Here is a 22,738-nt window from a genome sequence, read left to right on the forward strand (position 1 = left end):
TCACAGAGAAGTCATTTGGATTTCTCATTTCTCTTAAAGTTTAAAAACCTTCTTTTGGGTAAACTACTGTTCCCAAGAGTAGTAAAGTGAAATTGACTTTACTTACCTTGAACAGGGGGACCCTCCACCCTCCATGAACTTTGACATCTGTAGACTCAGGTACTGGAGACTAGAAAAGGATAGAGCTGGAAACGGACACCCAGGCACTTGGTTCAAAGTCATCTTTAATACAGATTCAAAAGACACCCGAAACAGCAACATTGAACTTCTTAAATCATTTGCCTTTTATACACTTTTAAGAATGTTGTAACATTTCATACAATTTCGGAATACATCTCTGATTGGTCCCTTCAGCCAAAATCAAACCCCTACTTGTCTGTGATTGGCTGGCTTATCTGTCACTCACAATGCCACATTAGTTCATCTTTGACAAGCATTATTCGACTGACACATAATCTGATATGCTTGCATGAGATCCAGCCGGGCCTCATTATAAATCCTCAAATGCCTGCCAAGAAGCAGCCATTATCTGATCCTAGAGACCTGCCAACTTCACTTGGCAGGCTATACTGCATGAGTTAATCTTATTTGTTACCAAGTTAGCAGCTGCTCTGCCTAATTCGTAGCCTTCCCATGCTCATTAGCTGACTTACTATCGATCATTATCTGTTTCTTCTGCCAAGAAATTCTAAATATACCCCACGAAACATACTTATGTACAGTGAACTGACAATGAACTTCTGCCAAAGAATTACTCATCATACTGCATGAATAAGGGCTTTTGAAAGCTGCACTTAGAACACCATTTTGTTTCTGACATCCATCTTAGAATCTATCCTAGTCTAGATGTTCGTCCATTCTACCAAATGGCAAACCAATCTACTTTTGTACATAACTCTTTTTTCTATCCAGTTCCCAGACTACATTTTTAGATATTCATGATGTGTGTGTAACACCTGAGACACCCGCCACTGCCTGGGTCGTTCTGACCCCCAAAAATATATGTCGCCCTGTATGCATTCTTTGTCCTCAAAAAGAATTCTCATTATTCCGCATGAATAAGGGATTTTGGCACCTCCACCTGAAACACCATTTTGTTTCTGACATCCATCTTAGAATTTATCCTAGTCTAGATGTTCGGCCACTCGACCAAATGGCAAACCAATCTACTTTTGTACCTAACTCTTTTTCTATCCAGTTCCCAGACTACATGTTTAGATATTCATGATGTGTGTGGGTAATACCTGAGACACCCTCCGCTGCCTGGGTCATTCAGACCCCAAAAAATATATGTCGCCCTATATGCATTCTTTGGCCTCAGAATTTGGCAATACTGGAACCACTGATGGGCCCAACATGCCAGTCGCAAGAGTAGTAAAGTGAAATTGACTTTACTTACCTTTTTATTTTATGTAGGTCCAGTACACCCCATCTTATGTCAAAGCACTGGGGGGTTACTTAGTAGCCCCTTTTTCCTATTTACTCATATAAAATGTTTTATGTTACCCACACTACATTTAATGGCTGGTGGCAGTGGTTTAATTTTCCGACCATTGTGCATTTTTACCGCAGGCTGAATCTTCAGCTGCAGTAATGCACCCATGGGTGCCCATATTGTCAAAATGGCCCTCGTCTTCTTTTTTCACCATTTCTTGCTTGCAAGGTCTTTCTTGCGTTTTACTCTGCACGCCAGACCAGGTTTAACCCTTTTGTTCATTTTTCCTATGGTGGGCACCAGTGCTGAAACCCGCCTCTGGCTCCAGTGTGTCTGACAGGGTAGGAAGCGAGGAAGCGAGGGAGGTGCTTGAAACTCCCTGTCCTTAGACTCCTTGGTTACCTGAATGCACCCAATGGTGAATGGCTGGCTGGCTCTCCTTGAAGGACAGCCAGCCTGCTGTGTGACAGCTAGGCTGTGCGTGAATGGGCGAAACCTGCATAAAAGGTGAGGTCTCTTGAACAGAAGGCAAAGTCAACCACTGGACGAAACATCCGAAGAAAGAAACTGGAAGCTTGCTGCACCTTCCTGGACCGTTGGTTTTCCCAGTGAAGCCCTGCTGCACTGCTGAAGCTCCAAACATCGCATTGACTAAAGAAGCCCGGAACAGATGACTTCTTCCCTTAGTGAAGTGGGACCAACGGACCCCAAGACGAACCTGCCTGGAAACCCTTTCCCTGCTGGCTGTACTTCTTCTCTGCTGCTGTAATCGAGTACCTGGAGTCAGGAACACCAGAATCAAGTGCATCATCTTTAATCCGGACCAGACACTCAGGAAGCTCCAGAGGACCATCCCGAAGCAGGACGACCCAAGCCTGAGCGACCTCAACAGAGTGCTGGACCCCAGAAGCAAGGGGAGCCCATCAAGCGTGCAAGAACCTCAGTAGTGCTATTGACCGGTAGCTGAAACCGCAAAGTGCCTCTGATCGATCTGAAGAGAGCCGTAGTCACCGCCGACCTTCATATTGCAGTACAGGAGTCCTACAGATGTCCTCCCTCTTGTCCCCACAACTGAGGCCCAGGAACCAGGATCTGCAGCACTACAACCAGAACAGAAGCCAGCCGCATCCTCTTCTTAAAACCTAAGGTACTGTCTTGACTGAAGGGGTACTTAACTCTTTTGTCTGTAGCTTGCTTGTTCTCACTGGAGACTTGCATTAGCTGCTTTTTGCAGAGTTCATTCCAATTCTGCCCTTCACAAGCCTCACAGCGTGTGACCCAACAGTAATTCTTTTTCTACAAACTCTCTTAGTAACATTGTGCAAGACTTTTGTGCTATTTGAAAGAAGTGCCTCAGCTCCCTAGACATTGTTCAAATTGACTGGCTGTCCTGGCACCCTGCAGACTCTTCTGACCCATTGACTTTGGTTTTAACTGTCTCTCATAGGTGGTGCATACGTTTAACTTGTATTGTTGGGAAAGGTCTAATCTGGACTTCATTGGGAAATTGCAAAGTATTCATATGCTCTGAGAATCTGTTAACCTTTTTCATTTCCTAACCTTTTCCTTTTCCACACCCTCAGTGTTGCATTAAGTGTCAAAAGTGATATATCGATGTCCATAGTGTCCTAGCAGTTGAAGTCACCTCAGGGTGTAGGAAGTGTGTGTGTGTGTGTGTGTGACATCCCAAAAGGGTATCTACTTGCTTAACTTAAATCCGAGGAAGTGTTATAAAGTGTATTTTTATTGTTGCATATTGCCCTTTCAAAAGAAGGCTTTTTTAAAACTGACTGTTAAATAAATAAATCATTATTTTACTAGAGAGCCTTGAGTATAAGTGTTATTTGGATACTTGTAATTGTGAATCTCAGTGTAACCTCTCTACAGCTCACATTTACCCCTCTTCAGATAACTCTGGCTATTCAGTCCCTCTACCAACTTGTATAGTATAGACCTATACCAATAGGTGGGTTACCTAGTACCAAGAGGACAAGGCTGAGGTAGTCTCCCACAGGGTTACTACATACAATCTTGCCTAACACACTCAGAACTGGATTCAAGCAGACATACTGGAGGACAAAGACCTGCAGAGTTTCAGTGTACTCCCAGCTTCCTGTCCTTCCAGAAACACTGGCACCCTCTGGTGGCCTTCCCAATGGAAGCCTGAGAAAGACGAAAGAGTGAGTGGGACCTCCCCCACCAAGATGGCAGAAAAAGGCTTAAGAAAGGACAGGTCATCAAGAGTTGGCAAAAAATGAAGACAGGCACCATTTTAGGTCAATAGTGACCCATGTGTCCTTTACCGCCACTGTGACCGGGGCCTGCTTGTAAAAATCATGAAAAGTCAGTAGAAAATATCCACTGCCATTAGCCACTCAGATGAACTTGTCACTGTAATGAGCCACTTACCGGAGAAGTGGAAAAAGGGATACATAGTGTCCCCTCAGCACTCCACATAAGGTGGAGTGTGTGGATTCCACAAAATAAAGTTAGGTAGGATAGAATGTATGCCCCTATCCTTGGAAAAAGTAAATATCACAAGGAAAATAAGAAAGGGCAGCTCAAATAATAAATTGAGGATGCCTTAAAAGTTGGAGGAAAGCATGACAGATACAACAAAATGGGTTGAAAGAGGTTCCCAGAGGTAAAGTAAAATACTGGGTGAGTGTGAAAGAAGGTTCCCACTCACTCAGGAGAACTGATCAAAAAGCCAAGAGCCCAGCAAAAAAGTGCTGGTGGACTCACTAGTAGGGAGAATATTGCACAACAATGTAACTCTACCATAGTATATGATCTATTCCTGGATGAATCTCTTGTTCAAGTCGGTTAAATATACTGGAGAGTTCATCAGCAGTTTTAGTCTGGGACCTTGATCTAATTATTTATGGTTCAGTCTAAGCCTCTTCAGGCTATGAGACATACAACTGTTTTTGGACTGGATCCTTTTCTTTTTAATGGCAGGGATTTGTTTTAAGAGATCCCCAGGGATTGTTCTCTTCCCTGTATCTAAACTAGGGTTTTCCACATGGCCCTCTGTATAGGGTCCTAATGTTTAAGAGTGGTCTCCAGAATGTGTGACCCTAGGCCTCACAGAAATCCTATCCAACTCTCCTGCGGAAGCAAGTTGGGTCACAGGCTTTTGGGTAGGGGGTCTAGTAGAAGGTCTCCTTTTAGTCTTCCTCTATCTCTGCGGTTTGGTCAGTTTGTCAGGCTTAATGTTTGCCCTCTGGACACTCTGATCCTATGAAGGAGGTGAGTTTAACCTCACAGCTCCTGAAACGAGTGGTATATCTAAAGATATCTCTCGTCTCTAAAGGGCTCCATAATGGCATTTTGCTAGGGGCCTTTTCTTGGGTATTGACAAGAAGAGCAGCAAAGAAGTACAGCCAATCAGGTAAGATGGTCTAGTGGAGTTTGTTTTGCGGTTAGTTGGTCAATTCCGGAGCTTCTCTTGTCGATTAGAAAAAGGAGTTTCAGCACAGCAGCAGGGCTTCAACGTGCAATTCAAAGGTCCAGGTGGATGCAGCAAGCTTCGTTCACGATTTCTTCTTTGGGTGTTTCTCCTAGTGGTCGACTCTGTCTCTAGTACCAAAACCCTTGCCTTTTAAGCAGGTTTCTCCCATTCATGCACAGCTTAGGCTGTCATTCAAACAGCAAGGTGGATATCCTGAAATGACAGCCAGCCAATCAGGACTGGCTGCATTCATGTACTCCTACAGACAAAGGACAGGGGAGTTTCAGGAAGCTCCCTCGCATCCTGCCTTTCCAGACACATTGGAACCAGAGGCGGGCATCAGGGCTGAAGCCCGTCAATGGCAAAATGAACAAAGGACTCAAACCTGGTTTGGCACGCAGAGTAAACCCCAAGAAAGACCTCACAAACAGAAAATGGCAAATAAAGAAGACGGGGACCATTTTCACAGAAATGTTGACCCATGGGTGTTGTACTGCAGCTGAGGATTCAGCCTGAGGTAGAAAAGCACAATGGTAAGAAAATTAAACCACTACCACCAGTCATTTGAGGTAGTGAGGGTAACATAAAATGTTTTACATGACAGTAGGATGAGGGGCTACTAACTAACCCCCCAGCACTGCACATAAAATGGTGTGTGCTGGACCTACTAAGAGAAAAGGTAAGTAAAGTCAATTTCACTTTACTATTGTTGGGAACAGTAGATCACACAAGAAAAGGTATTTAAACCTTATGAGAAATCTAAAAGATGTCTTTGTGACACCGCACTGAAGGTGCTGAGGGTAGCCATGCAAAAGTAGATGCCTCTGGAGTTTGTCCGACCCCAAAAACAGAGGAAACACATAATCCAAATGAGGTCAAAACACATGAGAGAGTGGGAAAACGGTCTCACTCACTCCAAGGTTAAAATTAAAAGTCCTAAAGTCCAACAAAAGAGCTGGGGGTCTCTAAGATTGAAGGGAATTAGCACAGAAATGAGAATTCTCCCTAGCACTACTTTCTTGGCGTGCAGTTCTTTTGGGTCAGCCAGGTGCTGTCTCAATTCAGGGGAATAGGCATCAAAAATAATTTCTAGCATGTACTGACTCCTCATGCCATCAAAGGTTCTGGCTGTGTGGCCTTCTATCCACCCATTTAAGTTCTTCATGGATGCACACACCCATATTGCCTACAACACATATTCCTTATTTTTATGTTCCCTATATCTTTTTAGATATTTCGTGCTATCATCGGAGCATGAAACCTCAGCTTAGCCAGACTCAATCTAGACCATGAAATCTACTGCTGCACGCGTGACCCTTGGACCCTGTGCAATATAAACAATGATTGAAGTTATTGGACCCAGTGAATCTAGGTACACTAGGGGGGGTTTCTAGAGGAATCAAAGTAAAGGGGGGGTGAGCCTTCCACCACCTGCACCATAGGGTTGTACAGCCGTAAAGTCCTCACCCTACCTGTCTTGCTTGGTCATGAATGGTGGAGTTTTGTCCAAGGATCCTCACGGCCTTCCCCTATAGTGGTGGGATTGGGAGAGGACCCCTAATCTTTTAAACGTACCTTTGTTTCTTCTCTACGGCAACATTTTCCCTACCTGTTGACTTTACCAACACTTATTTATTCACACTACCTGGCATACTGAAAACACCATTACCTTTGGCCTAGCCCCTTATCGGCAACCATTTGCTAGTCTCCAAATCTACCTCGGGGGGTGTGGACCACTATGCCCCCCTGCTCTTGTATCTCAGGGCGATTTGTGCACTGTGTTACTGCTAAGTTACTATGCTATGGACACCATAACCCTGGAATAGACACAAAACAAAATAAGATAACAATGGACACAAAATGAAAATGCAGTTTCAATTATAACAATAGAATACATTTATTCATAGACAGCAAGGCATGATGCAAACACAACTATAATGCAAATCTCGAATTTGCACCTTTTATACAATAACTGTAAGCCTTACAGGTTTCTAATGCAAGCTATCTAATTAGCTGGATCTATAATGGTAATGCAGCCTAATGCAAGCATCAGCATTCAGCATTCCTCTCCAATCCACACCATTCCTCTCCAATCCACACCACACTTCACTCTCTCTCTCTCTAAGACAATCCCTGGCATTTCCCCTTCTCCAAACCCAAAGCTCTGTGTGAGTGTCTTTCCTAATTCCCCATGCACGTGTCCTATTCAGATCAATTAGGCCTCATATCAGCAATACTACCTTTCTGCCATGTGCAAGCTTCCCATTCTCGTCTCTCTCCTCTCCAGCTAACTCCGCAACCAGCCAGCCAGTCAGGGCCTCTCCTTGCCCTCTCAGTGGTCTGGTCTTCCTGCCAACTCTCTCTGCCAGTCTCCCTCTGCCAAGCTCTCGAACTCTGCTCTTATCTGAATGCTTCCCCAAGCTTCCGAACTTCCAAAGCCATCGGATTCTGCTGCACCAAAACACATCTCCCTCAATGGCAACTTCCTTTCATTCGCCTGTCCTCTCTCAGAGTAATCTCCAACTAAATCTCCCTCGATCTCCGAGTCATCTACATCTACCCTGATCTAATGCCAACCAAACGTCTCTCTCTCTCTAATCAGAACAGTGCCTGAAAGTCTGTTACGCATGTCCAGTTACTGCGTGTTCTGTCATCGTGACACTTCTTGTACATGCTATCTGTGTTACATGTTACCATCCCATCATATTCCTCTATTCACTCCACTGTTAGCTTCTCCAATCCCTCTCTCCTTGTCTCTCCTTGCTCCCTGCTGCCTGCCCCCACCTTCTCTGTCTGCGTACCAGCCAGCCATGCCTGATAAAGTCTCCTTCTCCGTGTCTCTACTCGGACAAGAGTCACGTTATCTCTGTCTGCTAAGAAACTGTTTACACATTCCAATCTTTCACAGTGTACCATAAAATCTTCGCAGAGAACCAAGTGGCGCTTCTGTTCTGTCTCAATGGAATGGCTTCAGAATGCCATATGAGCCAGCTACATGCTTTCTATTCTCGAATGTAGTGCCTAACGCATTCACTCGTTCCAAGCGCTATCTATAATGCAGACTCAATGCATACTCATGCGTGTCTCTATATTGCATAATACATAATACATATGTCTCTACATGTCTCTATATGTCTCTACAAGGCACTTCATATAACAGGCCTCTTTCTTCAGCAATTGCAAATGGCTACATAATATGTGGATAAACTAATGTCACTACTTCATGTCACTACTAATCAGAATGAATGATGGATAACTAGATCCCTAAATGGGTAATGATTCTCTAACGGAGTAATGAATTTCTAATGATAACACTACGATGCTTCTCCATAATATCTGGTTTTACATACCAACTTCCACCGCTCTTCAACAGGCACTTACCTGGAAATGGTGACTCTTAGTGGAACTAGGCCTACTTACCTTGGCAGGAAATTACTAGGAGAGTGATTTTGTGAGCTATGTAACATGGTCCCATTGTTTCATTGCTGAATCCCTTCTAACTGTTTTAAAAGTAAAGTGTAGGTGATTTCTAATGAGACCCCGAACTATAGATGTTTATATGTGTATAGTTTTGATTTAGTAATACTGCTTACCTGCTCATTATTATACCATTATGCTGCCCCATATCCACTGAATCGTTAACCCTTACTGCTCATCTGCACTACCTTGATCAAGTTTGGCTCTACCGAAGTGTCCTTTCCCTGTTCACTAAGACACGGCTGACGATCAGGGCTGGGCCTGTAAATCTATCTTCACACCCAGCAGTGGGGGTTGTTAGGGAGAATTCTCAAAATGTGCCAAGTCCTCCCACCTTAGAGCCCTCCACCTCTTCTGCTAAACTTTGGGACTTTGAACTTTTCAATTCAATGTGTTTTCCGTGTTTGTTTCTTTTTAAATTATGGTGTCTCACCAACTCCATAGGCATCATCTTTTCATTTGTGTCACACAGCACCCACAGTGCAGTGGCACAGGGAAACCTTTGAAGGCTCTGGGATAAACTACTGTTTCCCAGAGTAAGTAAAGGGAAAATGACTTTACTAGTCTTTGTTAAATTCCTAGACCCAGCACACCCTATGTTACAATAGAGTGCTGGAGGGGTTACTTAGTATCCCCTGTCTCTAGATACTCATGTAGCAGTCAAATGCTACCCTTTCCTCTCGAAATGGCTGGTGGCAGTGGTTTTACAACGAACTACCATGATTTTTCACGGCCGCGAACACAGAGAACGGTAAATCACGGGAGCCTTGTTTTTTAAGATGGTGTCTGAGCCCCCTCTGTAAAAACAGGTTCCGGTGTTCTTTTTTCACCATTTCTATGTGAAAAGGTCCTTCTAGACTTTTGCTCTGTGCACCAAACCATGTTTGGTTCCTTTGTTCATTCTCCTTTGGCGAGCTTCAGGAGTGAAGACTGCCTCGGGCGCCCGAGTGTCTGGGGTGGGCAGGAAGTGAGGGAGGTGCCCGAAACTCCCTGTGCTTAGTCTCCTAGGAGACCCACATGCACTCTGTGGTGACTGGCTGGCTGACTGTCCGGCATGGACAGCCACACTGCTGGGTGAGTGGCAGCTAGGCTGGAATGAATGGGAGAGAACTGAATAAAAGGCAAGTCTCTTGGCTTGGAAGCCAGAGTCGACAACTGGAACGAAAGAACCAAAGACGAGCTTGAAGAGGACGGCTGCTGTACCTCCTGGACTGTTGGTTTGCCCAGTGAAACCCTGCTGCAGGTCCGAATCGCTAAGTTCATCTCGACAGAGAAGCCCTGCAAGGACGACTTCTCCCTTTCAGTTGGTGGGACCAATCAACTCGACACTAAGCTAGCTGGATACCATTCTCGGAGCTGGTTGTATTTTCCTCAGAGTGCTGCAAGAAACCAAATAACCAGGGAGAGGGACACTAGCTTTTGTGCTTGACTACAGCTAAAGGAATTGAAGATTTGCCAGTTGCCAGCTTTTTGACCAGTCCCAGTGCCGTGCAGGAGTCCCCCGATGTCCTCCCTCTTGTCCCCACGACTGAGGTCCAGGAACAGCAAGTTCTGCTGAACTGCCAGGAACAGAAGTCACCAGCTGCATCTTTTTCTTCATTTGTAAAGGTACTGTATGAGAGTGAGAGTACTTACCTCTCGTGGTGAAAGTGCTTGAAACTTTCCCAACTCACAGGCCTAATCAGCTTGTGACCCAACATATGATTCTTCTTGCTACAAACTATTCCTAAGAATTTTTGCAGAGACTTTTCCGTTTACCTTCCAGAACTGCTTTATCCTATCCAAGACTTTAGCCCATTGACTTTGGCCTAGCCTATTGAATTGAATTGACTCTTCTGGTGAACTCAACATATCTGCACTACCTAAGAAATAACTGTATTCTTTCTATGTTCTGATAACCTATGCCTTTTTTAAAGAATGCTGAATGCCTCAGAAACTTAGAGTGTAAAGTACTGAAGTATATTTGTGTGTGATTATCTTGCCTCCTTCTTATGAATGTTTTATAACTGACAGTTAAATAAATTAATAAGTATTTAACAAAGAACCCTTGAGTGTAAGAGTTTATTTGAACACCTGTGATTGTAGACCTCTGTGTAACATCATTACTGCTCACATTCCCCTCTTGAGATAAGCTTGGCTGCTCAGCTCTGCTACCAAAAACTGTGTAGTACAGACTTATACCAACGGTTGGTTTTGCTTACACCTGTAGTCATAGTTGTGTGTAGTGGTCCCAAAGGGTACTGCATACAAGCTTTGCCTAACAGGGGTGACTGTGCAAAGTCTGTCAACAGCACCAGTGGGTCAGAGCCCTAGGTGCACCTGGTGGTTATTAATATGGATTTTGTAATAAGGTCTATTCCGGTGAACAGAGAAAGACACGAGCATCCATCACCATACACTCACTCATAACACAACCATACACGCATCCATACACATATTTAAATTTTTAAAAAATGAACATAAACGTACCTTCTTCATTGGCCTGCATGTGGGTGCTGAAACGCCCTGCTCCAGGCTGCTCTGTCTGTATGTGCGAGGAGGCACAGGAGCTCCCCCTCGCACATGCAGACATGCAGTACCCCAGCCAGCATTTCCAATGAGCTATGTAATGCTAGAGAAGCAAAACGCCCCAGCACTTGCATGGCTCAGTGAGCATGTGTGGCTGGGGAACTAAACTGAACTGTCAAAGGGAAATAGTATTTCCCTTTGACAGTTCAGCCAGCCCAGGGGCACTCCTTCAGCTGGAAAAAAAGCAGCTGAGGGAGTGCTCATTGTTTCACTGGGCTGGCTCCTTAGCTCTTCCATAATGGGAAAGGGGGCCACTGGGTGGGCACCCCCTCGCCATTATGGATGAGCCGCCAGGCTCGATTGGCCTATAGGGCAATAGGACAATGGCTGTAGCAAAAATGCAAAATGCTAGTGTGGGCCAGTCAAAATGGGCCACCTTTTTGGCCAATGTGGCCAGTTTGATTAGTTACTTCACAATGCAGTTAATAATTTTGACCATTGTTGCTAAATAAATACTCTTTAAATATCACAATTTACTTACATTTTAACACAAAGTACCCCCTTGGATACTAGTCAAACTGTGACTAAAGGAGTGACTATCCATTAACATCTGCGGGCCACTTGTTTCATTGGTGCCTGAGAAAGTTTCATGCTTCAGCCTGACCATGTGAGCCGCCCATTCCCATTTCTTCCATTCTAAAAATTATTATTATTATTTTTTTACATTTCTTGCTGGGCTCTCACGGCCCCCAGGGATGCGGCTGCGGATCCCTGTGGGGGCGCGCCCCATAGCTTAAATACCGCTGCTGTAAGGTGATGTATGCAGTTTAAAATAATTAAGTATTTTCACAATGGGGATCAGGGTCACTGGTAGCCATACAGACTGATCAATACCCCCCATAAAGCTAAGCTAAGCAAGGTAAGTAAAGGCTTTACTCACCTCCAAAAGTCAGGTCGAGTTAAAAAAAAAACAGGAAAAAGTAAATCTTTCCTAACAGCAGTGTTACCTGGTCCCAAAAAGAGCAACATCCTGAAAAGCACAACAACAGAACAACCTACAATCCAAGTGTAGAAATAAGTGTCAGCTACCGCTTCATAACTCAAAGGCAGAAAGAGAAGCCGTACCATCACATATGTCAAATGCAGGGAAGGACCCTATCACTTTCACCTGTACCAACTCCAGGGCAGCGAGATACCTCAGGAAACTGTGGACAAAGAATGTTATGCCATTGTCTGGCACTGAGGCATTTTAGACCCTATCCTACTGAGTCTACCTTCACGATCAAACAGATCATAAGCACTGAAAGTGACTTCTGAACATAAAAGGAAAATATGAAAGGTGAGCCTTCATCCTACAAAGGCCTGACTTCACCATTGAGCATAAATGTGGGTTGCAAGATGGAAGCAGAAAATGATTTTCTAGTAGGTACAGCTGACTAGAAAATGAGTACCATCTGCTGGGAGTGGTGCCAGTCTGGCATTAGTTTGGGAAATGGGTGCACATATCAGGTTGAAAGTCCTCTTTTGTGACTGTGAGTGAGTCCCCTGTTATGTTTGCTCTTCCCTCGTGATTCACTGATCTCTTTTTCCTGTGTGAGATCCCATCCGGTGGCTCATTGGTAATGTGACTCTGTGCAGTGTGCCGTTGGGAGTCCTTCCATTTCCTGAGGCAGGGTTCCCAAAGGTACATTGTGGTTTTGTTCCTTGAGCAGGTTGTCCTGGCCAGCTCCTTCTCTACCTGACTGGTTCACAATATAGCACTTTGTATTATTTTGTATTATTTTAGAAGGCTTCCCATTGCTGCAGCCATTTTGTTTACAGTGAACAAAGGTTTTTCTTTACCCAGAGTTTAAAAGGTCACAAGGCTATGTTTACCTGGTAAATATGAACGGCTTCATGACTATATTAGGCCATGTCTTTCTTGTGAATTCAGGTTATGAGGGGAGCCATGAACAATTCTGGCTGGATTTCTGGATGGGTTTCTAAGGTTCACTGCTGATCCCACATCCTGCGTCCTGTGAAGGTTTTCATGCGTCTTTTAGCAGTTCTAGGTTGGAGACTCAACCCACTGGCAGTCCTTCAGTGTAGTCGGTGCTCCAGCCACAAGATTATCAGCAAGGGAATACATCCTATAGACATAGGCTACCAGATATGGCATGAAACCTGAGGAAGGGCATGACTATGTATGGCCATACACTAGTTTCCATGCACACAGGGTAAACAAATCTGAGGCGCCCCACTGGAATTTCAATACAGGGTTGTCATGTTAAGGTGACCTGCAGGGGGCAATCCCTTTATTTGTAGTTTAGGACATTCAAACCAGCATTACCCAGCCCCTTTGGATTCATCCACAGCGGTTCCTAGTGATAGCCTCGACATCCAAAGCATCGAATGCAAAATCCTTGAAACAAAGTGCATCGAAAAAATTAATTTTTATTTTCATTTTTTTTATTGGGGGCCTCCCCCACCCGCAACCCGTTCTTTTACCCCTTAAAGCCCATTTTAATTTTAAAAAAGTACCTTTACCTACAAAAAAAAAAAAAAATTCGAGGCTTTTGCATTCAATGCTTTGTATTCGAGGGAATCACTGGATACCATCCAACAGCCTGTCAACATGTACGGATGTCTGTGCTGTCCAGGCACCAGACGCCAGAAGGGTGACACATGGGCTCACTGGTGATGCACTGATTTATAGAGCTGCTTAGTTTATATTTCCATGCTCTTCTTTCAACTGTGCCCCTGTTACCCAATCCAACAAAGGAATTCCAAATAAATTAATGAATTAATTTGTTTAAATGGTCTTTGGTAAGCTCTTAACTCTCATAATCGATAGCAACTGAAACAAACATATTTTACTGCCCATACAGTATATCACATAACGCAGCAGCCCCCCTCTATACATGCTAGCCTGTATCATGCCTCCTTGACCATATATTGCATGGGAAACTGGCAAGTGCTGACAAATTTGCAAACAGAGGCCCTACATGGGAGCCCATTTTGAATGATTGACGACAGATGTATTTTGCCTCGATGCCCGGGCTGCCATACCAAGGTGCATTCGGATGCATGTTTTGGGGTTTGTTGCTAAAAAAGCAGTGATAGCAAAGATGTTCATTCGTCTTTTTATTTCTTTGCTTCCCCTTAGTGCCACCAAGTATCCTGGGGGACTTTGGAGTTCCTGAAAATATCACTGTTGTGGAAAGAAACCCAGTTGCTCTTACTTGCGAAGCGTCTGGTATTCCTTTGCCTTCTGTTGCCTGGATCAAGGATGGACGACCAGTAAAGCTCAGCAACTCTGTGCGGCTTCTGCCAGGTAGTGAATCAGAAACCATCACATCACATTCATTAACAATTGCTTGGAATTAAGAACCGTATATTACAAATATTTGCCTGTCATTTCTTACCATCTTTTTTATGTTAACAGGTTAGCATAAGAAATGTCAAAACAAAACTATAATGCAACCAGACCCTAAATAAATAAATGATATTGGAAAACATAATCTTTGTATAGTTTCTGGAAATGGTGCAGAAAAAAAATCATGATGCTTAATTTTCAAAAGAAAAAAATTAAATAAACGTGAGCATTAAGAAACATTATGATATGATATGATATGGCATTTATAACGCGCCTGTACGCAAGGGTTTCTAGGCGTGACAAGACAAGGACAAGGAGGGGAAAACAGATGGAGGACAAAAGAACGACCTTACTAGGCCTCATGTCATTCAGTGCAGGGAAGTGGTATGGAAAAGTGCCGAGGGGGAGAGGGAGAAGCACAGGTAACTCAAAAGTGCAGCCAGCGAGTGGCTAAGTGCAGGTTACTCAAGGAGCAGCCAATGGGTGGCTCATAAGTGCACAGAGAAGGGACTGTAGGATTGCAGATACAGACCACAAGTGCTGGGGGAGCCGGGAGGCAGTGTAGAGTGCAACTGGACATGCAGGAGCCTGGGCCCACATTCAGAGGGTTGCCAGATGACCAGTGCGTGGAGCTGTCAGGACATCAGCAGGGTAGAGGAAGAGAGAAAGTGGAAGAAAAGAGGAAGGTCTTGAGTTGCTTCTGAAACCAGAGGTGGTTCTGCTCAAGTTTGAGAGAGGAAGGGAGCCTGTTCCAGAGCGAGGCCCCAGCCGAGGATAGAGATCTGCCCCCAAATCTCTGCTTGGAAAAGTGACTGACCCTCAGAGAGTTGGAGGTGGATGAGCAGAGAGCTTGAGAAGGGAGTTATTTAGGTAGAGAGAGCTGGAGATCCCCAGGAAGCCTTGGGGATGATGCAGAGGGTCTTGAACTTGATCCTTGCCGCCATTGGGAGCCAGTGAAGAGATTTCAGAGCTGGAGAAATACAATCCCTGGGCTTGAGGCCAAGGACAAGTCTTGCAGTCCTGTTCTGGGTAAGTTGTAGAGGTCAGCGAGAAGAGGCAGGGAGATTTAGAAAGATGCTGTTGCAGTAGTCCAGCCTAGAGAGGACCAGAGCTCTGGAGACAGTGAGCTTCTGGGGGAAAGTGAGAAAAGGAAGAATACCTCTGAGGAGGTGCAGCTGATAATTTGACTTCTTAGAGACGTCAGAGATGTGAGGAGAGAAGTAGAGGGAGGAGTCGAAGATGACCCCAGAAATCTTAGCCTCACAGGTAGGAGCAGGAAAAAGGCCCAGAGTGGCCGGCCAGAGAGAGAGAGAAGAAAGGAGGGAGCCGGTGTACCGATGAGGAGGATCTCAGTCTTACTGGCATTGAGGCAGAGATCACTGGGAGCACACCATTCCTGAATTGCGGTCAGACACTCTGGAATGAGAGAAGTAGAAGAGGTGGCTGAGGGGAGCATGAAAGAGAGCTGGGTGTCATCCGCATTGCACTGAAAGTTGGAGCAGAAAGCAGCGATGCAGTGGGCAAGAGGTGCCAGGTGTTGGTTGAAAAGCCAGGGAGAAAGGTTAGACCCCTGGGGAACACCACAAGTAGAAAGAGAGCTAGAAGCGAGGAAAGACCCCAGCTGGACCTGAGAAGGTCGGTCAGTGAGAAAGGTCAGCTAGACCATGGCCTGATTAGTGATTCCCAGGTTATCACAGAGACGATTGAGCAGGATGGCATGGTTGACCGCATCAAAAGAAGAAGAAAGATCGAGGAGAATGAGGATAGAAGGAAGGTTAGAATCAAGGTTAGAGAGCAGGTCTTCATGGGTGTTCAGGAGGGCAGTTTCCATGATTCTGGCAGCTCTGAAGCCAGCCTGGTGATCGTGGAGACAACCAACAGATTCAGTGTGCAGATTAAGCTACGAGATGGCCAGCTTTTCCAAGAGCTTGCCCAGGAAAGCAGTGATAGAGATCGGGCGATAGTTAGCCAGAGAGGAAGGATCGGCAGAGGGCTTCTTTAGGAGTGGGGGTGAACAAGGGAGTGCTTAATGGGTAGAGGAAGGTTCCAGGCAAAGGAGTGATTACAGAAGTCGGGCAAGGATGGAGCAAGGGTGTCAATGAGGCCCTTAATAGTTTTGGATGAACTGGCAAGAACCTGTTTTGACAAGACTTTCAGAGATCAGACTTGTCTAGAAATGTTGTCAGGGGTGAACAAGGGAAAGGAAGAGAAAGGAGGAGAATAGACAGCCACAGGCGGGCCAGGAGTGGAAGAGGAGGAGTAGGAAGAGGAAGAGATGGTGGACAGGAAGTCCTGAGTTTTAGTGATTAAACTACCAACCTAAGCTGTACCTCTGTACAGCTGACTGCTACACATTAAGTCCCTACCTGTAATGTGGGTCACAGATTGCAGGGAGGTAAGCAGTTTGGCAATGAGGTTTAAGTCAAATGGGTGCCACGGATGGTGTGAGGCTTCACCTGTGTCAGCCAATGACTGTCCTCAGGGTCCTGCAGTGAGATCCAAAGTTCAACATTCTCTTTGGGCAACAGTCCAAAACAGTACATCTGGTGAGGGGCCTAAACCTTTTCCTTTTTTCTGATTGGTTTACAAAGCCTTGTCCCTGATACATCCCCATCCACGGCAATTTCCTGGATGCACCTCTGATGAGTCCTGCGAGAGGCCCTACATCTGCCATTGTTAAGGGGTACAGGCACCCGCTTTCTGGGCGAGTTATCTTGCATGGTCAGCTCTATACGCTTCACTGGTTAGTGGAAGAGGTTTTCCTCTTCGTTAGGTGCTTAGTATGTCCCAAGAGATGCTCTAGAGAACATCCCTGTATCGAAATTCAGTTGTTCCTGTGAATGAATGGGACAGGGATGTGTCCACATATGGATGTGACTTCCGGGTGCCTTGGAAGAGCGAGAACTGCAAGGCCAAGACTGTTAGGGAGAATTTTCATTTTAGTGCTTAATTCCTCCCACCTTAGAGACCCCAGCTCTTTTGTTGGATTTTAGGACTTGTTAATTTTAACCCTGGAGTGAGTGAGACCTTTTTTCTCACTTTCTCATGTGTTTTGCCCTGATTTGGATTATATGTTTCCTCTTTTTTTGGAGTCTGGTAAACTCCATAGGCATCTACTTTTTGGATGGTGACACACAGCACCTTCAGTGCAGTGTCACAGAGAAATCCTTTAGATTTCTCATATGGTTTAAATACCTTTACTTGTGTGAACTACTGTTCCCTGAATAGTAAAGTGAAATTGCCTTTACTTACCTTTTCTCTTAGTAGGTCTTATGTAGAGTGGTAGGGGGTATCTTAGTAGCCCCTTATCCTACTCTCTCATGTAACATTTTTTATGTTACCTTCGCTACTTTAAATGGCTGGTGGTAGTGGTTTAATTTTCCTATCTCTTAGGGAGAATTCTCATGAATGTGCTAATTCCCTTCACCTTAGAGACCCCCAGCAACTTTGCTGGATTTTGAGGACTTGATTTTTTTACCTGGAAAGAGTGTGAGCCTTTTTTCCCCACTCTTTCATGTATTTTGATATGTGTTCTTTGATTATGGAGTTTTAGAAAACTCCATAGGCATCATCTTTTCATGTGTGTTACACAGCACCCTCAGTGCAGTGACACGAGGTTGTCTTTTTAGACTTCCCAAAGGTTTAAATACCTTCTCTGGGATAAACTACGTTTTCCCAGAGAATGTAAAGTGAAATTGACTTTACTAGTCTTTACAAATTCCTAGACCCAGCACACACCATCTTACAATGGAGTGATGGAGGGGTTTGCTGGTATCCCCCATGTCTAAATACTCATGTAGCAGTCAAATGCTACCCTTTCCTATTGCAAAGGCTGGTGGCAGTGGTTTTACAACGAACTACCATGATTTTTCCCGACCGCGAACACCGGTAGCTAAAAATCACGGGAGCCATGTTTTTCAAGATGGCGCATTAATGAAGCCCCTTTGTTTAAACAGGTCCCGGTCTTCTTTTTTCACGGTTTCTTTTTGGAACGGTCCATCTAGTGTGTGTCTATGCGCGCCAAACCAGGTTTGGTCCCTTTGTTTGTGTGCCTTTGGCGGGCTTCAGGACTGAAGACTGCCTCTGGCGTCTGAGTGTCTGGGGTGGCAGGAAGTGAGGGGGTGCCCGAAACTCCCTGTGGTTAGTCTCCTAGGAGACCCAAATGCACTCTGGCATGATTGGCCAGTTGACTGTCCGGCAAGGTGAAAACTGTTTAAAAGGCGAATCTCCAGGACTGGAAAGCAGAGTCGACCACTGGAACGAAAGAACCGAAGATGAGCTGGAAGAGGACGGCTGCTGCAACTCCCTGGACCGTTGGTTTGCCCGGTGAAGCCGTGCTTCAGGTCTGAATTGCCAAAGCTCCATTCAACAGAGAAGCTCTTTCAAGGACGGCTTCTTCCTTTCAGATGGTGGGACCAATCAACTCATAAGACACCTGGATACCATTCTCAAGGCTGGTTAGGATTAAAGGGGGAGAGGGACACCAGTTTGTGTTCTTGAATCTACAGCTTCTGGAACTGAAGTGACTCCATCTTGTTTGCTTTCTTCAACGATCCCGTGCAGTGCAGGAGTCCCCCGATGCCCTCTCTCTTGTCCCCACGACTGAGGCTCAGGAACAGAGAGACCTGCAGGACCTGCTAGGAACAACGACTTCAGCAGCATTTGTTTCTTCATACAAAAGGTACAGTGCCAACCCGATTGAGAGAACGCCACTCTTGCAGTGAAAGTTCGTGAAACTTTCCCAACTTGCAGGCCTAATCATCTTGTGACCCGACATACAATTCTTTTTTTCGCCTAAACTACTTCTAAGAACTTTCACAAAGACTTTACCATTTGATACCCAGACTGCTTTTTCCCACCCAGAACACTAGCCCATAGACTTTGGCCTGGCCTACTGACTTGAATTGGACTCTTCTGGTGAACCGAAACTATTTGCACTGTCTAAAAAGTATATATGATCTATTTTACTTACCTTGTGCCTTTTGCTCCTTTCTAAGTACTGAACTGCCATTTGGCTCCTATTCCAGGGGAGCTCAAACTGTCTCAAAACCTTGGAATTTTGTATTGAAGTGTATTGGTTTATAATATTAAGTTGCCTTCTGCTAGTGAAATGTTTTATAAATGATTGTGTAATAAATTAAAAAGTGTTTTACCAAGAAACCTTGAGTATAAGTGTTTATTTGAACCACTGTGATTGAAAGTCCTCTGTGTAACTACTTGTACTGCCTACATTCACTCTTGAGATAAGCCTGGCTGCTCAGCTCGCTACCAAAAACGGTGTGGTACAGACTTGTACCAAAGGTTGGTTTGGCTAACACCTGTAGTCCTAATTGTGTGTAGTGGTCCCACAGGTTATACTGCCTGCAATTCTGCCTAACACTTCCATTGTGCTTTTCTACCACAGGCTTAACCCTCAGCTGCAGTACAGCACCCATGGGTGACCATTTCTGTCAAAATGGCCCCAGTCTTCTTTTTTGCCATTTTCTGTTCGAGAGGTCTTTCTTTGGTTTTACTCTGTGCGCCAAGCCAGGTTTGAGCCCTTTGTTTGTTATGCCTTTGGTGGGCTTCAGCCCTGAAGCCCGCCTCAGGCTCCAGAATGTCTGGAAAGGTAGGATGTGAGGGAGGTTCCCGAAACTCCCCTGTCCTTTGTCTCTAGGAGTGCATGAATGCAACCAGTCCTGATTTGTTGCACCCTTCTGTTTGATTGACAGCCTAGGCTGTGCATGAATGGGAGAAACCTGCTTAAAAGGCGAGGGTTTTGGGACTCGGCAGAGTCGACCACTGGGAGAATCACCCGACGAAGAAACCGTGAACGAAGCTTGCTGCATCCTCCTGGTCCTTTGAATTGCCCAGTGAAGCCCTGCTGCTGTGATAAAACTAATTTTTCTGATGGACAAGAGAAGCTCCGGAAGGGACGATTTCTTCCCTTGGGTTAGTGGGATCAACTAACTCTGAGACGAACTCCACTGGACCACCTTCCCCGACTGGCTGTACTTCTTTGCTGCTGCAGGAACCGAGTGCCAGGGGTTGAGAAATCCATAGTCGAGTGAAACATCTGAAATCCAGCAAGAAACTCCAGCAATCTCCTAAGGACCCTCCAGAAGCGTCGACGACTAGAGCTCAAGTCCCCTCACCAGAGTGCAGGACCCAAGGAGTCAAGGAAGTCCAATATGTATTCAAGATCTGCGGTGGTGCTGGTTACTGCGTGCTGAAACCGCAAAGTGTTGCTGATCCGAAAAGAGCTGTAGCTGCCGACGACCTCCAAATTGCAGCTGCAGGAGTCCTCCACACATCCTCCCTCTTGAACCCACAACTGAGGCTCAGGAACCCAGGATCTGCATTGCTGCAACAGGACATAATCCAGCTGGACCACTCTTCTTCAAACCATAGGTACTGTTTAGACTTGGGATACTTACCTCAGTGTCTTTAGCTGTGCTCTTCTCAGTTGAGACTTGCATTGGCAACTTTTGTTGGAGTTGATTCCAACTCTGCTTTTCACCAGTGTAACAGTTTGTGACCCTACAAGTGATTTCTACAAAACTCTCTAACTTTGTGCAAGACTTTTATTAGCTAAGAAGTGCCTCAGCTCCATAGACTATGCTCCAATTGACTTTGGCTGTCCTGGCTCCCTGCAGACTCTTCTAGTCCATTGACTTTAATATATCTGCCCCTCATAGGTGGTAAATTGTTTTAGACTGTTATTGCTGGGAAAGGCTTGTCTAAACTTCATTGGAAGATTTAAGTATACTCACAAGCCCTGAGAATCTATTTCACCTGTTTTCCTTCCTTCAACCTTTCCTTTCTGCAACCTCAGAACCTGCAAAGTATAACTAGTTACATATAAATACCATTACTGTCCTTGTGAATGAAGTCCCCTGCGGGTGTAGGAAGTGTGTAAAAAGCATCTCTAAAGAGTGTGCACTAACTTATGCTGATTCTGGAAAAGTATTTTTATAGTATATTTGATTGTTACATATCTTGCCTTTTTTAAAGAACGCTTATTTAAAAATGTATGTTACATAAATGAATAACTACTTATAACTGAAAACTTGACTGTAAGTGTTTCTTGGTTACTTGTATTTGCAAATTTCATTTTGACAGCTCTGCAGCTTACATTTACCCCTCTTAAGATAGGCCTGGCTGCTCAGTCACACTACCTACTTGTATAGTAAAGACCTGTACCAAAAGGTGGGTTACCTAACACCAAGCAGATAAGTGTTGTGTAGTCTCACACAGTGTTACTACACCAATTCTTATCTAACACTGGTGGCAGGCGGTGGGATTGGTGTAGAGTGGTTACAGTGACTATTTGCTATACTTGTGACCAACTAAACCAGCCACAAGACTAAGCTCCACCAAAAAGTTAAGCAATTGTAACATGCCAAATATGTATAACTGTAATGAGGCAGCCCTGATTGTCCTAACAGTAGATCAAATGAAAGACATGTGTAAATCCAGGGGCCTGACCCTGAAAGGAAAATAATTTGAATTGATTACAAGGTTGTTAAATCACCAAAGCTTAGGTAGTAGGCCTGTAACACCTACTAACCCAAATAATATGGAAGGTAATGATGAGGATGCTGGTTTAGAGTCAAGCTCCAATCTGCAAGAGGTTGATTGAGAAGTATCTGAATGAGGTCAGAGACACTGGGGGTTTATCAATCAATCCAATTCCATATCATGAGCATGATAACCGTGAAGAGTTTCTCATAGACCTGAATAATTTTCCAGACATTGATTTGGGTAACAGACCAAGTGAAGTTTCTATAACATCAGGAATGCTGGACCTGGATACATCGTGATTGCTCTTAAGTTGGGAGCCCTACAACTCCTGCTCCTTCTTCCTTAGAAGCATTACATTTAGTATTAAAAGGAGAGATCTAATTCGGACTGTCAGATTGTAGAAGTGAAACAAGGGACATATAATATGGAAAGACCCTGTGAGACCAAAATAAATAACAAGAAGAAAACGTTAGGTATGGAAGATGACCGGAAAAACAAGAGGCAGTTTATGAAGGGTCTGGGCGCACTACGCCAAAACAAAAATGCTAAATGAAATCAGGAATGCAGTTTGGAGGTTGAACTGAAAGATGTTATGCAATCTACCAATAGGTTTTGCCTCTCAAAGACAAAGATAAGAGAGGAACAGCATTAGAGAACATCGCACAAAAACAAAAGCACGACTGCGTCATTATAAGTTTGCTGGTATCCCACCGGTAATTCCGAGGCAGTCATAGTATATGCATTCTGAATGGAGGGTGTTAAAGAATTACATTTTTGGTGATATACCAGCATGTGTGTTTCCCTCGTCTTCCTTTTGTGTATTAGGCCTTCTCGACTTTGTGGAGTAAATTGTCATTTATTGCTATACGGTTGTTTTTAATCATACTGTGAAGGGGTTAACAATAACAAGGTGATCCCTGAGGGACAAGGCAGCAACACAAGGCATCAGGTCAGAGATGGGTTGCGAGGTTGAATGAAGCTGGAGGGACAATGGGAAATAAGGAAG

General features: G+C 44.6%; 1 protein-coding gene across 2 annotated transcripts in view; it reads left to right on the forward strand.

Annotated features, from left to right (window-relative positions):
• The window catches only part of HMCN1 (hemicentin 1), a 1,785,366-nt gene that overhangs the window by 869,323 nt on the left and 893,305 nt on the right, over nucleotides 1–22,738 (forward strand). For both annotated transcript variants that reach the window (XM_069641364.1, XM_069641365.1), the window contains exon 46: nucleotides 14,020–14,187. In XM_069641364.1, the coding sequence (XP_069497465.1) occupies nucleotides 14,020–14,187 (168 nt within the window). The remainder of the gene's footprint in view (nucleotides 1–14,019; nucleotides 14,188–22,738) is intronic.

This window comes from Ambystoma mexicanum, chromosome 1q (genome assembly GCF_040938575.1).
Source record: "Ambystoma mexicanum isolate Mex_15411 chromosome 1q, UKY_AmexF1_1, whole genome shotgun sequence".
NCBI classification, from domain to species: Eukaryota; Metazoa; Chordata; class Amphibia; order Caudata; family Ambystomatidae; genus Ambystoma; species Ambystoma mexicanum.